Genomic DNA, 13,862 nt, shown 5'->3' with positions numbered 1-13,862 from the left:
ATTTTTACAACCGCTGAAAACAAAAAAAGACTGCGTGTGTGTTTAGTGGAAGACACAAGAGTAACTCACCATGACATATGCTACGCTGTCAAAGGCGGCGGCTACAGTCAGGCTAAGAATCATCTTCTGTACAGTGGAAATTAAAAAAAAGACAAAGGATTATTCTCTAAGATAACATCCAAGGTGGAAAAAAAAGACTGCGTATTTATATTCACTTAGAGAGAAGGGGCAAATTATTGTTCGAATGATCACTGATGTAACTGACAGACTGGGATCCCTGGTGACAACTCAGTGAAAATATCAGATACGAGAGAGTCTTCGTATTTCCACTCGCTTTAGAGCAAAATCATTGTATTTTATATGAAATGAATCAATAATCTGTACGCCGCAGAATTTCCGGAGGGAAGGTTGTGCTCGCCAGATGTTAGTTAAATTCTGCCTGTAAAGGTGGTAACACAGTGTGGAAGTGGCTGCACACAAAAAGACACACACACACACACACACACACACACACACACACACAGGGTATTTTATCAATTTGCGTCCCACAGTGACCCGGCCAAGGCTACAGAGCAGGAGGGGTGGGGAGGATGGGGGTGAACAGAGAGAGGTGGAGACAGGAAAAGAGCGCAGGAGGGCCTTGAGAGCACTAAAGACTATTGACTGACAGATAACCTTTGAAAGTGGATGGACTAAAGGAGAAGGTTTATGTGGCATAAGAGGAGCAGAGGAGGAGGATGAGGAAGAGGAGGAGGAAGAGCATTAGGGATGTAAGGTCACTCCCTGCAACCTGCTCCAGAGGTAATAGGATCCATCAGAGCCCAACACTAAGCTGTCATTTACTTCAGATTAAGAGGATAATATGCACTGCTTCTAAACCTGACATTCCTGCTGGACCGGCTTTAAAAAACACAAAAAATTCCACATGGTCTCAAAAACACAAAACAGAAAGAGCAGCATACTGCAGAAAAACTCCCTTTGACTCGACGAATGAAAAAGTGGAGAAAAAGCTAGCCAACATTTTTTATATATATTTAAACTTCTTCATTTGGAGAGAGAAAAAACAAATAAAGAAAAAAAAAACCCAAGACGGCAACCACTATCGCAGAATGACCATTAAGTCAATTAACTCCACATTTCATTAATCTGGTGCATTTTAATTGGATTCAATTATGCCAAGATTTGCCATGGCTAATTAAACATCTTTCTGCTGGCAATGAAGCAAACAGGAAAAGAAGTGTCAAACACATACTGAACACCGTAGGTACAAATTTACCTGCGCCAAAGAGTGATACCTGCGAAGCAGCCAGATTACAAACAGCATGAAAACGCTGAGGAGAGAGAAGAAAAACATCAGTGAGATTGGCTAATTACAAGGGCACCGGTTTGAGCATTACAGACCAATTACTGCTCTATACATCATCACAACTCCAGCACGTAACCCTGCGGGCTCTCTTGTACTCTTAACTGCTAATACTGTTTAGCTTGTAGTAAGATCACTAAGCATGAAAGCTTGTTTAGGCTGAAATTAATAAAAACTAAACCGCTACGGCTTGCTTAGAGTCGTGTGGCGGGCCTAATCCGTGTCAACAAAGGACCACCTGGGTTAAATGTTGTAAAGTCAAAGCAGTATCAATGCTAGAGTCCAATATATGAACTGCTAACTAAAATAATTGTCCACTTAAACTCTTAATGCTACCAGCCTGGGGGTTCAGAAAATTTTGATATAAATTATTTAGTTTCATTACTATTTTCAACTATTTTTTTCTACCTACATAAGCAACCTCAAGGCTCACTGGAAGCTTTACATGGACAGTGTTCATTATTGGTATTATTCCTATAAAAGGTGACTGAATTTTTTGCTGTTATAATGTCATCCACCCCAACACAACCCACATCTTCAAGCACTCTTAATTATATTCTATAAATGTTATATGACTAATTCTAATTAGCAGCTTAGCCAAATATGTAATACTGTGGAAAGGCCAGTGACCTATTAAGCAAATTATCACCAACATCAAATACCACTAACACCTACATACTGTGTTGGAAAATATCACTGACTGTACTACATAATGCACTGATGGCCACTTGATTACCTTAATTTATCTATTCATGGATGAGTAAGTAATACTCTTAAAGAAATGTCAAGCAAACAGGATGCAGAAGGGTGATTTTTGGGTTTGATCTACAAGTTTGCTAAGTCTGAGAACACAAGCACTGCAATTTCATTTTCATTGTCAAAGTAGCTCAAAATACTGCAGTCATCCCTCGTGTTATGGAATCTGCCCCATGTGTTGCCTGTTTTGTTTTCTTTTTCTTTTTTGTTTTCAATTTTCATCAAGTCATCAAGTCCTCCTTCAACTCTGTGGCTCTGGTTAAAAGCACAAATTTTAGATCAGTGTGAGCAGTGCAAATGCGATGCATACATCATCCTTTTGTCATCCTTAATTTGAGAAACACCCTTCAACCATGTTTTGAGTATTGACATTGCATAATTTATCCATCAGAGGGCAGTCTGCAACTTCCTTGTCACACCTTTGGAACACCAAAAACAAAGCTACCAGTTGATCCATGCAAATCAGGCAGGGTGTAAACAAGTAAATAAACGACACATAAGAAATATTTTTTTTGTGTCTGAAAGAGAAAAATAAAATCAAATTTCTTTTTTATATTGCCAAACACCAATATTGGTAACGGTCTTCAAAATTCTCACATCACTCAGTCTGTATATCTTAAATACTTAGCAATGTAGAAAAAATCAACCCCTGAACACAAAGAATAATTTGAGGAAGATATAAGTCAAAATATATTCACCATCCTACTAACGAGAAGGTTCCTGTGGCTCGCTTTACTGTTAAAATCACCCCCTGCAAAACAAAAAAAATGAATCTTATTAGTGTCCAGGTCACGTGCACTAATCATAAAAATATATAAATCATAAATCATATAAACATCTTCAGCTGACTTATGCGTACTCCTTGTAGTGTACTCTGTATGATCTACTGGAAGCACTGGAAAGCACTAGAAGCACGTACAGCATCAGATGTACAAACGCTGTGCCTGATAAGCTCAGGCTACACGTCTGCCATTTGTTCTAGCATGTGTTCTCTGTGTTTGTGTACATAAATGCAAACATGCAAGCTTAAAAAAAAAGAACAGGATTTGCATACACTTATGGCAACCTGGGCATCAAAACTGGAGGCACCTGACACATCTACAGTGTCCATGAACCTATTTTAATGCACTATAAAGAAAGGGTTTCTGAGGAAGCTTTGGGAAATGAAACACAGACACAGCTAGAACCTGACACTCTACATTTTCTGCTAAAAGCTGTGTGCAACCTGAAACTGATCTCAGAAAGCGAAAGAATGATGAGAATGAATTATATGTGAGTCAGTCCTGTCAGTCTGGGTAGATGAACGAGCCAGCAGCAGAAGCCTTGCATACAAAACAGACAACGGCATGTCCGCACAATCCAACATGCAACATCGCTGCACTGGCCCTTTGCACACATCCAACACGTGTGTTCTCGGAAGGGACACATCAACAATAACAAGGAGCTCCTTCGATCAGTCTGATAATCACTTCCGCAAAAAACAAATGCTGCGTCATATCCAGCCCTTTCAAAAAAAGATGGAAATTTACTGCAAAAAATTAAGTCTTCCTTTAATGCATAACTTAGAAGTTAAGACTTTCAAAGGTTTTAAGATAGGAAAGATTTCATTTATTTAAAGGCATATTTTTCAAACATTCTTTTTTGTCTGTGTGGCCTTCCTGTTGTCTTCGTTTCATGTGAAGGACTTCCAATGTAGTACTGCAGGAATGTTAACAACACTCAGGGTACAAAAGCTCATAATTCCATTTTTTTATTTTTTATTTTTCTCCTCATATCATAGTTGTGAGTTTTACCTCTGAGTCTCATTCCTACTAAAAACTGACAAAGTAACGAACCTTCAGTGAAAACAGCCTTATTTTAACATATATGGCTGTTTACTTTGACTATGTAATGAAGGGTTAGACACGGGGGCTGAGTCAGAAAAACCCCCCAACAAATCCTCACAATTAAGCAGCTGGAACAAGAAAGTATTTATTAATTTTCTTATTTGATTGTGTATAAACTATACTGTATTGCTAATTATATTTTTTAATTGATGAACCCATCAGTTAAATACTTAAAGATTTCAGCTCTAAAGGTAATCAACCACACACTGTGTTAAATCCACCAAATTCTTTGCAAAGCATCCGATGTAGCAGAATCCATTCAGAGGGTCGGTGTATATTTGTTGCCATATGTCTCCTTCCACTTATCTTGATCTGGTATTAAATGATGACTTGAATTATTGAGGAAAAAGGCTGTTTATTTTCAAAAAGCCGCAACCAGACTTGATTACTGCTAGACCTGCTCAATTGACAAATCAGTTAAATATAATCTATCTAACTAAGTGAAATAGGCTAAAAGATCTCAAAATACAACACAAGTAACAATCATGCCAGGTGGTGGCCGTGTGATGGTCAGGGGCTGCTTTGCTGCTTCAGATGTTGATGTAATCACAACTTCTGCTCTCTACCATAAAATCCTGAAGGAGAATGTCTGGCCCTGAAGGTCAAGTGCACTTAAGTTATGCAGCAGGACAATGAAGCATAAAACACACAAGCAAGTCCACCTATGAATGGCTCACAAAAAACAAAAATCAAAATCAAATTGCAATAGCCTAATTAAAGAATTAAAATTAAATCTGATTTCACATGACCTCAAATGGGCCGCTCATGCTTGAAAACCCTCCAATGTGTCTGAAAACAAAACATTTCCACAAACTGAAAGGCTCATTGTCAAGGTGTTGCTAAGCCAACAAAAACATGTGCATTAACATCTTTCCCACAATCTTTAATAATGAGAGGATAAAGTAAGAAATCGATGAATAAAAACTGTCCAAAAACTCAGATAGCTACCTTCTTCACTGAGGAACATCTGTATGTGGGTTAGTCAGCTATTTCCCCGGAAATTGCAGTTACCTTTGCATCATTACTGATCTGGGCGCCGCACAAGACAGCCCTACTGCAGCACACTTTATCAAGCGCAGCTGAGCTGCTGCAAGAACTGATGATAACCTGCAGCCTGATACTGCTGGCACACGAGACCCACACCTTCTCACACAAGCAAATTTAGTGTACCAGAAAAAGTACTGATTTTGTCTTTCCAATCTAATCTCCCAAGCTCATGTCAACTTTGGTTTAGGCAGAAAGCTACGCCTGATAAATTTATTTATCAATGACCTTTTAAAGAGTGCACACTCCATACCACCTGTATGTCTAGTGCCTTATAGTATCCAGGTTTGGCACTTGAATTTGCAGAGAGGTGCTGATTGAACCCTCAAGCCGCTTTGGGTTTAAGGTGATTGTTTGCCATGTCTCTCTGTCTCTTTTTTTTGTTGTAAATATTAGCACAGGGCTGATAGATGCTGTTTTAACAGTTGCGCTTTCTGTCTATGTCATAAGGCAGTTCAACACCACTACAGCCCCAAAGCAGCAGAGGAATGACACAGAGTTTGAGCCGCCAGAGTGCAGGGTTTGGCCTTGGATTAGAGATAAGAGGAGCAGTTTCTATGTACCGGTAGCCTACCATCAGACTTTCAATCCAGATTACGCAAAGAACAGAGGGCCAGCAACAGGAACAAAGATGTGAAGTGATATGGGGAAATTTGAGGAGGTTAAACACCAGCAGTATTCTTAATTAGCTTCAAAGGACTGGTGGCAGGCAGAGGAGATTCAGCAGTTCAGACAGATGATGCCCTTTGCCAACCCCCTGCTGAGGAAGAGACTGTTCTTCCTGAAGTAACTGCTGTTGCCATAGTAAAAAAACAAAAAAAACCCCACAACTCTCTGACACATTTTGACACTATACAAACACCATAATATTCAAAGAGGTGGTGGGTTTTGAGAGGGCAATGAACAACAATCAGATATTCAGAATATAAAACTGGATCACTGACCGCAGATATGCTGCCAATATCTGCATAAAACTCTGTTACATTATTCTATCACTGCATAATTACTACTGATGTATTAACATGTTAGCACTACCTTCATGTTGTACAAACATTAACTGCTTCAAACAGACTGAGTAGTTTCATTTATAGGAGGATAAACAGCTGCTGCTAATAAATTAATATTGTGGAGTAAAAGCTACTGAGCCATTCTACAAGGACACTTCTGGTCCCACCCAGGAACTTGAAAATATTCCATGCACAAAATACTAAAACACGCATTTTCTGTGTAAACTACTCTTGCTCTCCAACAAAATGTAAAGTTAGCTTTATAAAGTGGTTCCAAAATATTATTTAAAATACAAAATAGCTCTTGAGAACCCCAAAAATGACCTGTTGTCTTGTCCCAATTTCTTGATGCCCAAACTGCATGTCAAGAGGTAAAATTAGTTATAAATACAATTTTTATGTGGCTTTCATTTCTTCATACATGTCTCTTATAATTGTTAAACAATTTTATTTGACACCAACCTATTTTAAAGAACAGTAATTATGCATGACCCCATGTGCAACCCCGCCACCAAAACCTATTTAGCGTTTAAAAGGAAGAGAATAAACAGTGATATGACACAACAAACAGAATGTGATATGATCGGATCATGTGCGAACACCACGGGTAAAACAAAGGTCAGTCAGTCTTTTGTGTTTCTGTCCTGATCAGATCGAGACTGTCGCTCTAATCAATGCAACTCCGTTACAAAAATAACCAAAACAAGACAAATTATTTTCAGTTTCCTTCCTTTGTTTAGGTAACTCCATTTAGCTGGCATTCTTTCCTCAGAAAGTGCTAATTCTAGGTCTAGCACTACCATAAATAAAAAAAATTTAAAAAACTCACTGCAAATAAATGTTAAAAATTCAGTATATTTAAACCTTGTTATATTATTTTAATTAATAACAATAGTTTATCTCAAATCTCAAAAGCGTTTAATCTATTGCCTCTTTATAGTTTGAATTATAAAATGTATTTGAACAAAGACTTGTGTATACATTGTGAAAATCTGAAAGAAAGAATAAAAGGTGCGACAATTTGAAAAGTTGCTTACATTAATATAAATTAAGCCTTGTCTGAATTTGCATTGAATTTGAATGAGTATTCAGCATAATGATGACTATCTTTTACTTACATTAACTTGGTGGTCAGGATTATTTAATGAATATTTTTCAAAATCGACTTTTTCTAGTTTTGGTAAAGTAAACAAACTTTGTTTTAGTAAACAAGCAGCCCAATGATAGCACACATCATTTAGGCCTAAATGGTTCTCCACGAACGATCCAGCGCTTCCTCAGAAATCTATGAGTGGTGGCACTCATTTAAAAAAGAACATTTAATTGAGTTGAATGAATTTAAATTCTAATTAACATCTAAAATTACTAAATTGGCTCACGTATCATTTTTATATAGACAAACATATGAACGTACTCTTTCCAAGCCTACAGCTTAGATATAAACTAAGATATGTTAACAATACGTATTGACAGTAGTGTTTCAGTGTAAGGCTGGTTAAGTGTGGGTGAGTGCAGTTATCGTTTAATGAGCCAGTGGACCTCACAGTAGGTTTCTGAAATGACGTTAACGTTGATTAGCCGCAGCTAGCATGGGAGACGCCTATGAAATCGGGTGAAGTGCCAAAGCTTAGCAGCAGGAACCAAGCAGGGGTTAGGTCTTTGTTTATCAACTAATCATTAACTAAAAACAGGATGGGACATTTCTTTTACTCTCTTTTAATCAGCAGAGTCCCCCAGAAGAGAAAAACGGTAAAACGTTTCGCGGCTAACTAGCTAATTAGCCAAAAGCTGAAGTTTAACTGACGTCAACTACTTACGCATTGATAGTCTCCTGAATGAGTGTTAAAAAATATGCAGCGTGAATCGTTACTTATTGACTTTGGATCTGGACTGGCCATATTTGATTCGCAGCGATTTTCAGCCAATTTCGCTTCGATTTGTTTTTATTTTGCTGTAGCTTTCCATTAACTTCCTGTTTCTACCGTGTGCGCAAGGGGACAAAACTGATAGACACTGTTTGCGAAAAAATCGAGTGCAGACGTTTTGCAGCCCATGTTTCTGAAAGCCATACAAAAATATGGTTTTTGAAAAGTACAGTGATGAGGTAAGATTTTGATCAGGTGTTCTGACCCACTATTATGTATGTTTATATATGTATATATCTGTAAATTTGTATATCTTTTGGTGTGTTAGTGGGGTTATAAATGCAAATACATTCAACAAAGGAAGAATTTATGATGGATGGGGCATAAACAGAAAGAAAAAGTGTTGACGATTAGTTATCAAATACTGGAAAGGGGTGGGATTAAATGAGCTTATGCTTCCTCCTACTCCCTTTTGAACATGCAAGCTATTTATAAGTATTATTGTTTTGTTTTCGTTTTGTTTTGCTCAGTTTTTGTGTCTCTCTTTTCTCTGTTGTTGTTGCACTATTTCAATATGTTCAAAATAAATATACAATACCATACCTCTGTTCTCCAGTTTAACAAAGGGACAATAAAGCAGAAACATTACCTGTCCTGATGTGTTATGGTGAAATGTGTAAGGTTTATATGGCCATAAAAATATGATGAAATAACAAGATTGTTTTTATTATAGCATAACATCTCCCCAAAATTAAAAGAACCTTTACGCTGAGTAAGCTAGTGAATGTTCACATGAACAAAGTTTTGCATTCTTATGTTTATTTAAGCAAGATATCTCATACCAGTTAACCTTTAGTATGCAACTAAGAGGTCGCAAAGTCCCCCATGTCTAACGTGATTATGGGCACAAATAATTAAACAAACATAAACAAGCACAACCCACAAAACATAACCTTGTGATTCCATTAAAGCATGTTGCAGCATTACTGTCTGGTGACTGACAACAAAAGCCTTTCTGGTCATTTCTGGTAGCCATTTTAAGGTTGAGATTAAGATAAGATTGTACTATCTCAGCGGATGTTTTTACAAACTGCCAGCTCATTTAGACTACTGATAAATGTAGCAAAGCATGTTACCTTTGTCCTTCGCATGGGCAGGGTTTAGATTTTGTGCAAAACCTCTGAGATGTATTTTCAAGGTGTGTATGTTTGGAGATTTTTTTATTTTTGTGGACTAGGCTCTGTTTATATGCATTTTAAAGGATGTGTAAATTTTATGTTTCTCTGAAACAAGATAGGCAAGAGAAAATTAAGCAATGTTTTCACTTCATTCCATGTTTTGTGTCTCAATATTGGAGTGGTTTACACATTCACTTAACAACCTAATGATTCCCAGTTCATTCGTAGGAGCAATTTTTCCTTTTGGGACTGCATCAGGAAGAGCATCTGCCATATCAAACAGGCAGAGATACCCAGTGTAGTAGCCATTAGTAGCTTTCTATTAGTTATTGTAGATTTTGTTCATGCATTGCATTGGGTATAATTAAATATACAAGTTAAATAAAAGTTAAAAAAAAATCTTTATTTCAGTTAGCTGTAGAGAGCTTGGCTGCATCACAGAGATGAATGTATTAAGTGCGCTTCATTCCTCAAATGTCACCTTTCCTTTCAAATTGCCTTATTTGCTGATGATTGTGGCTTTTTGTTTTCTGCAGTTCTACACAAGTGTGAATGAAACAGAGAATCAAAGTGGAAAGTGGGTGTGTGCATCTTTGTTGCCCTATTGTTACACTGGAACTCCAGCTGTACCTGCTGGTCTTTGAGGTTGTCACTACCTCAGTGAAGGAAATCTGTTTTCTGGGTGTTTTCTGGGTGTTACATTAGTGTGTAACACATGTGTAACACATGTGTATATTCACAACAGACTTGGCACTCCTTTTCATGCATTCCAAAATGCTTACATACTGTAAAATGTTAGTTTGATGAAAGTAGTTACAGAGCACACCTAACTGCCACAGGTATTCCCAGACTGCAGGAAAATGCTGATTGAACAATGTAATTTCAAATATTTTACATATTTTCTTTCTGTGTCATACACTTAGTCAGTTGGAAATATCCAGAGGAAACAATGAGATTTTAAGAAAAGGAAGTAACAAGTCTTTTTCGACGCATTCAAATACATGTAATAATTATCAGCCTTTTATCACACAGAGCCCAGTTGGGTTAAGGTGTTGTCACTCGAAACTTAACTGGCAGGTAGCATTCCTTCTACTTCTACTCTATAACATGTTTTTAAATTCCAAATGGCTGAATGCAATTGTGGTAAATCTGAAGGTCAGAATGCCTTTCTGTGAATCTTTTGGTTTTTAACCTGAGAGGTTATCATAGCACGGACAAAACTGCAGTATTGTTGGGTCAGGCTGCATATGTTGGCACTCTATTGACTGCAAATACAAAAAGATCAGCTAATTCCCTTGCTGGTTTTGAGATCCACCTTTCCCCAGAGATTGTCTTTAGAAAATGCAGACAATGCTACAGCGTCATAACCTATTTTTTTTCCCCCAACAACAACACAAATGATCAAAAAAGAAAAAGAAACAAAACAAAAGTGCAGTTGAGCAACAAAATATTTGGGTGTTATGATAAAATAACTCTAACAAAACTCATACTTTATCTGTCACCAGCTGATAAGAGCTCAGATCAATGACTTTACACAACCATCATCACTGTGAGATAACCAGTCGTTTTTAAAAGTCAAGGATTGAAGCTGAATGCAACCAGGAAGTCTGGATGTTTCCGTTCTCTCTCTTTTGTAATGTATAACCTGGCTCTTTCCATCTCTGGATGCATGTTCATGTTGCATATTATTTTAAAAAGATGGTTCAAGTTTATAATGCATAATTTGTGGCAACTCTTAACATTACCAACACTCTGAATGTTTAAGAATAGCCTACAGGCTTTCATTGTGATCAAAAGAGGAAAGATCAGTTGTGTTAGGTGTTTAGCTTTAAAGCAAATCCCAAGTAAAAATCAAGAAATAACTCCATTTTTTGCCGTCTTTACTCAATAGTTATTCAATTTGTATAGTATCTGTTCACAAAAGTCAACTCAAGGAACTTTAGATTGTAAGGTAAAGACTCTACAATAATATAGAGAAACCACAACAATCACACAATCAGCAAGTGCCTGGCGATAGTGGGAAGGAAAAACTCCCTTTTAACAGGAAGAAACTGAGAGCAGAACCAGGCTCAAGGCAGGGTGACCATCTGCCACAAAGGTTGGGAGTGAGGGGAGGGAGACAAAACAAAATAATACGCTATAATAATCTCCCACTTTTTATCTAAAATGTAAAACTGCAGTGATTTTACAAAAAGAAAAAACAAAACACAACAAGTGCAATAAGTTTCTATAAAAGTTTATTTTAAAGACAAATATTACCAAGTACAAAAATGGGGCATAAGGTGCATACAAAAGCATCGGCTTAAACTGACAGATGGACATAACAGGGTAAAATTACAATAACTAATGTATCTCATGGAAAACCTCATTATTCTCCATCCAGAAGAATTATCCATCGTTTCCAGTTCATTGACCATTTAGGACATGAGGCGATCATGGGCAGCTACAATAAGCATCTGCCTCCTTCCAAAGAACTTTACATGAGACACATTAGACTAAAACAACAGTCAATACAGTTCATCTGAACACACTAACATCATCAGTGTCGCAGATAGGACGCTAAGTCTTTTGTCAGTATCCCTGTCAGTGAGGTGGTTCAGAAGAACAGTCTAAGATCCAACAGACTACTTCTTCTCCAACTTTGAAATAACATCTGGCTCTTAAACATACAGAGTGAGGTAATAAATTACACATTAAATAAAAGGCTTAAATACGTTTCATCTGTGGATCACTTGAACTGAAAGCATTCTGCGTGTGACACTTTGGAGTGCAAAAATATAGTCAAGTGTGATGAGCACGCAAATGCTTTCTCCAAGATCAACACATCTACAGTCAAGACCACAAAGTAGACCAACACCATTTAGGCCTGTAGATAAAAATAGCTGCTTTCTTTTCTACCATTCAAATGTTTGTCCATGAATTTCATCAGTAGTAACAGCAGCAGCAGCATGAAGGCCTATTCAAAGAAGACACTTTTGTCATTCAGTTAACGAAAAGAGTCTGTGCGTCAGAGTTTATGTGGGCTCTACTGGCCCCAACCTCCGATGCCAAGCTCCTTCTTGTAGCGCTTGGTGAGAGAATTAGCCTGGTTAGTGAGCTTGGACAGCACCATTTGCAGCCCGGTGAGATGGTACTGGAACTGGCTCTGCAGATTCTCGTCTTCAATCTCGTCTTCCTCCTCGGATGAGGCTGAAGAGAGGGAGGACATCGACATCGAGGAGTGAGAGCGAGTGACTTTCATGCTCTCTTTGCGCGTCTCGTCGGAGGTGCCGTGCCTGACTCCCCACTCGATCTCCCCGCGGATAGATTTAAGCAGCTGGTAGTAGCTGTACATGTCCCCCTCGTCCTCCTCTGATTTCAGAGAGCTCATCTGGCTGTCCTCATCCAGCGGGACATCCCGCAGCAGGCTGGGTAACAGGATGGTCTGGTCCATGTTCTTTACGGCCCCGATGAAGCTGTTCATGGCGTTGAAGAGGGAGTTTTTCTGAGTTGTGGTTTCTTGCAGCTGCATCATCATCATCTTGGCGGTAGTTGTTTTTTTCCTCCAAACGTGAAAGCAATGATCCGAATGTCTTGTCTCGCTTTCCTCTCTTCTGTGTGTGCCCAGCTGTAATACCGCGCTGATCGGCTTTACGCAGAGGCTGCTTTTCTGTTAATGCTCCAGCGAAGATTGGCTGCCCTCAAGCAATCATGCGACTTGCTCTGGTAGTCGTGCTCGGTTCTTGAGCTTTATCGCTCAGTTGCTTGCTCTTCTCGATCGTTCTGAAACGCGTCGAAAGCGCTGGGATATATACACACAGGTAGTTTCAAGGCGGTGCCACAACCTGTTTGTCGAGTTCTACCAAGAGTAATCGGACCCAAATGACCTGAAATGGCACAGAGCAGAGAACAGAGGTTTGGCGCTTTCTCTAGAAAAGGCGTGGCTTTATGTTGACAGGTAGACTAGAACACATTCCACAGTAAACCTCAAACACCGATGCAAAGCTCGAGAAAAAGCTCAAAATCGAGTTCAGACGTCAATTAAAGCCCAATACACGCGATGTTTCACGGTGCGTATTTACGCGTAACAATTTCATCCCAAACTTCACTTACTGTGCAACGTGCCGTCCTGTAAACCTACAGTGTACCGCTGTCTTCCGGTAAAAAAGTCGCTGAGATTACATCACCACATCCCACATTCTGTTCCGATGAAGCACACAGCTGAGGCACGTAGGGTGAGGCTGTAGCGTGCGGACCGGTATTATGAATATTCATTATCCAAGCCATCAGCCCATCACTTTGGTTTCCAGGCAAACCAATCATGACCCGGAGGCGGGACAAGTCCGAGTTTGACCAATGAGGAGACGGTAGTCGTGCAAAGAGCACAGAAGCAACACGTGGAAGAAGTCCTTTCAACGATGTATATTTATAGTGTAGTTATTGGAATCCTTGAGAGCTCGACCACGTAGTGCCTGTTTTCTGTATGTGAAAGACACTCCGGTAGAACTGGTACTAATGTAGAGTTACTGGGTTCATGATCTGGAGTAAAAAAGCACAGGCAGCAAGTCTACAGCAGTGACATCAGCAAATTATAAGCAGCAGTATAATAGAAGTATTCAGTGGTTCTTTATCTGTATTAAACGTTAGTATAAGTGTTTACTGTTGCAGGTGGAGGGGGTGTAGCCTGTGTTAAATACTTTATAAAGCTGGGTGTTTCAACGTTGGGGTGTGTCAAGTGCAAACAGTCATTACACAATTAATGCTTTAAGAAAGAGGGGGCAGTA

General features: G+C 38.7%; 2 protein-coding genes across 3 annotated transcripts in view; both read right to left on the bottom strand.

Annotated features, from left to right (window-relative positions):
* Positions 1-8,189, bottom strand: part of LOC113007509 (cyclic AMP receptor-like protein A) — a 51,786-nt gene extending 43,597 nt beyond the window's left edge. Inside the window, exons 1-4 of one of the 2 annotated variants that reach the window (XM_026144143.1) lie at positions 7,874-8,189; positions 2,818-2,870; positions 1,277-1,331; positions 70-126 (exon numbers count right to left, since the gene is read on the bottom strand). In XM_026144143.1, the coding sequence (XP_025999928.1) occupies positions 70-126; positions 1,277-1,331; positions 2,818-2,870; positions 7,874-7,954 (246 nt within the window). In that variant the 5' untranslated portion in view covers positions 7,955-8,189. The remainder of the gene's footprint in view (positions 1-69; positions 127-1,276; positions 1,332-2,817; positions 2,871-7,873) is intronic. The other variant, XM_026144142.1, reaches the window with a different exon arrangement.
* A 3,130-nt stretch (positions 8,190-11,319) lies between these two features.
* LOC113008344 (mid1-interacting protein 1-B-like) lies at positions 11,320-13,346 on the bottom strand. The gene is made up of 2 exons (XM_026145703.1): positions 13,192-13,346; positions 11,320-12,965 (listed from the first exon to the last, which is right to left on the bottom strand). The coding sequence occupies exon 2, from the start codon at positions 12,617-12,619 to the stop codon at positions 12,125-12,127; it is 495 nt and encodes a 164-aa protein (XP_026001488.1). The 5' UTR covers positions 12,620-12,965; positions 13,192-13,346; the 3' UTR covers positions 11,320-12,124.
* Positions 13,347-13,862: the final 516 nt, after the last annotated feature.

This window comes from Astatotilapia calliptera, chromosome 16 (assembly GCF_900246225.1).
Source record: "Astatotilapia calliptera chromosome 16, fAstCal1.2, whole genome shotgun sequence".
In the NCBI taxonomy this organism is placed as follows: Eukaryota; Metazoa; Chordata; class Actinopteri; order Cichliformes; family Cichlidae; genus Astatotilapia; species Astatotilapia calliptera.
The sequence above is the reverse complement of the archived record's forward strand: the minus strand, read 5'-3'. Positions and strand labels throughout refer to the sequence as shown.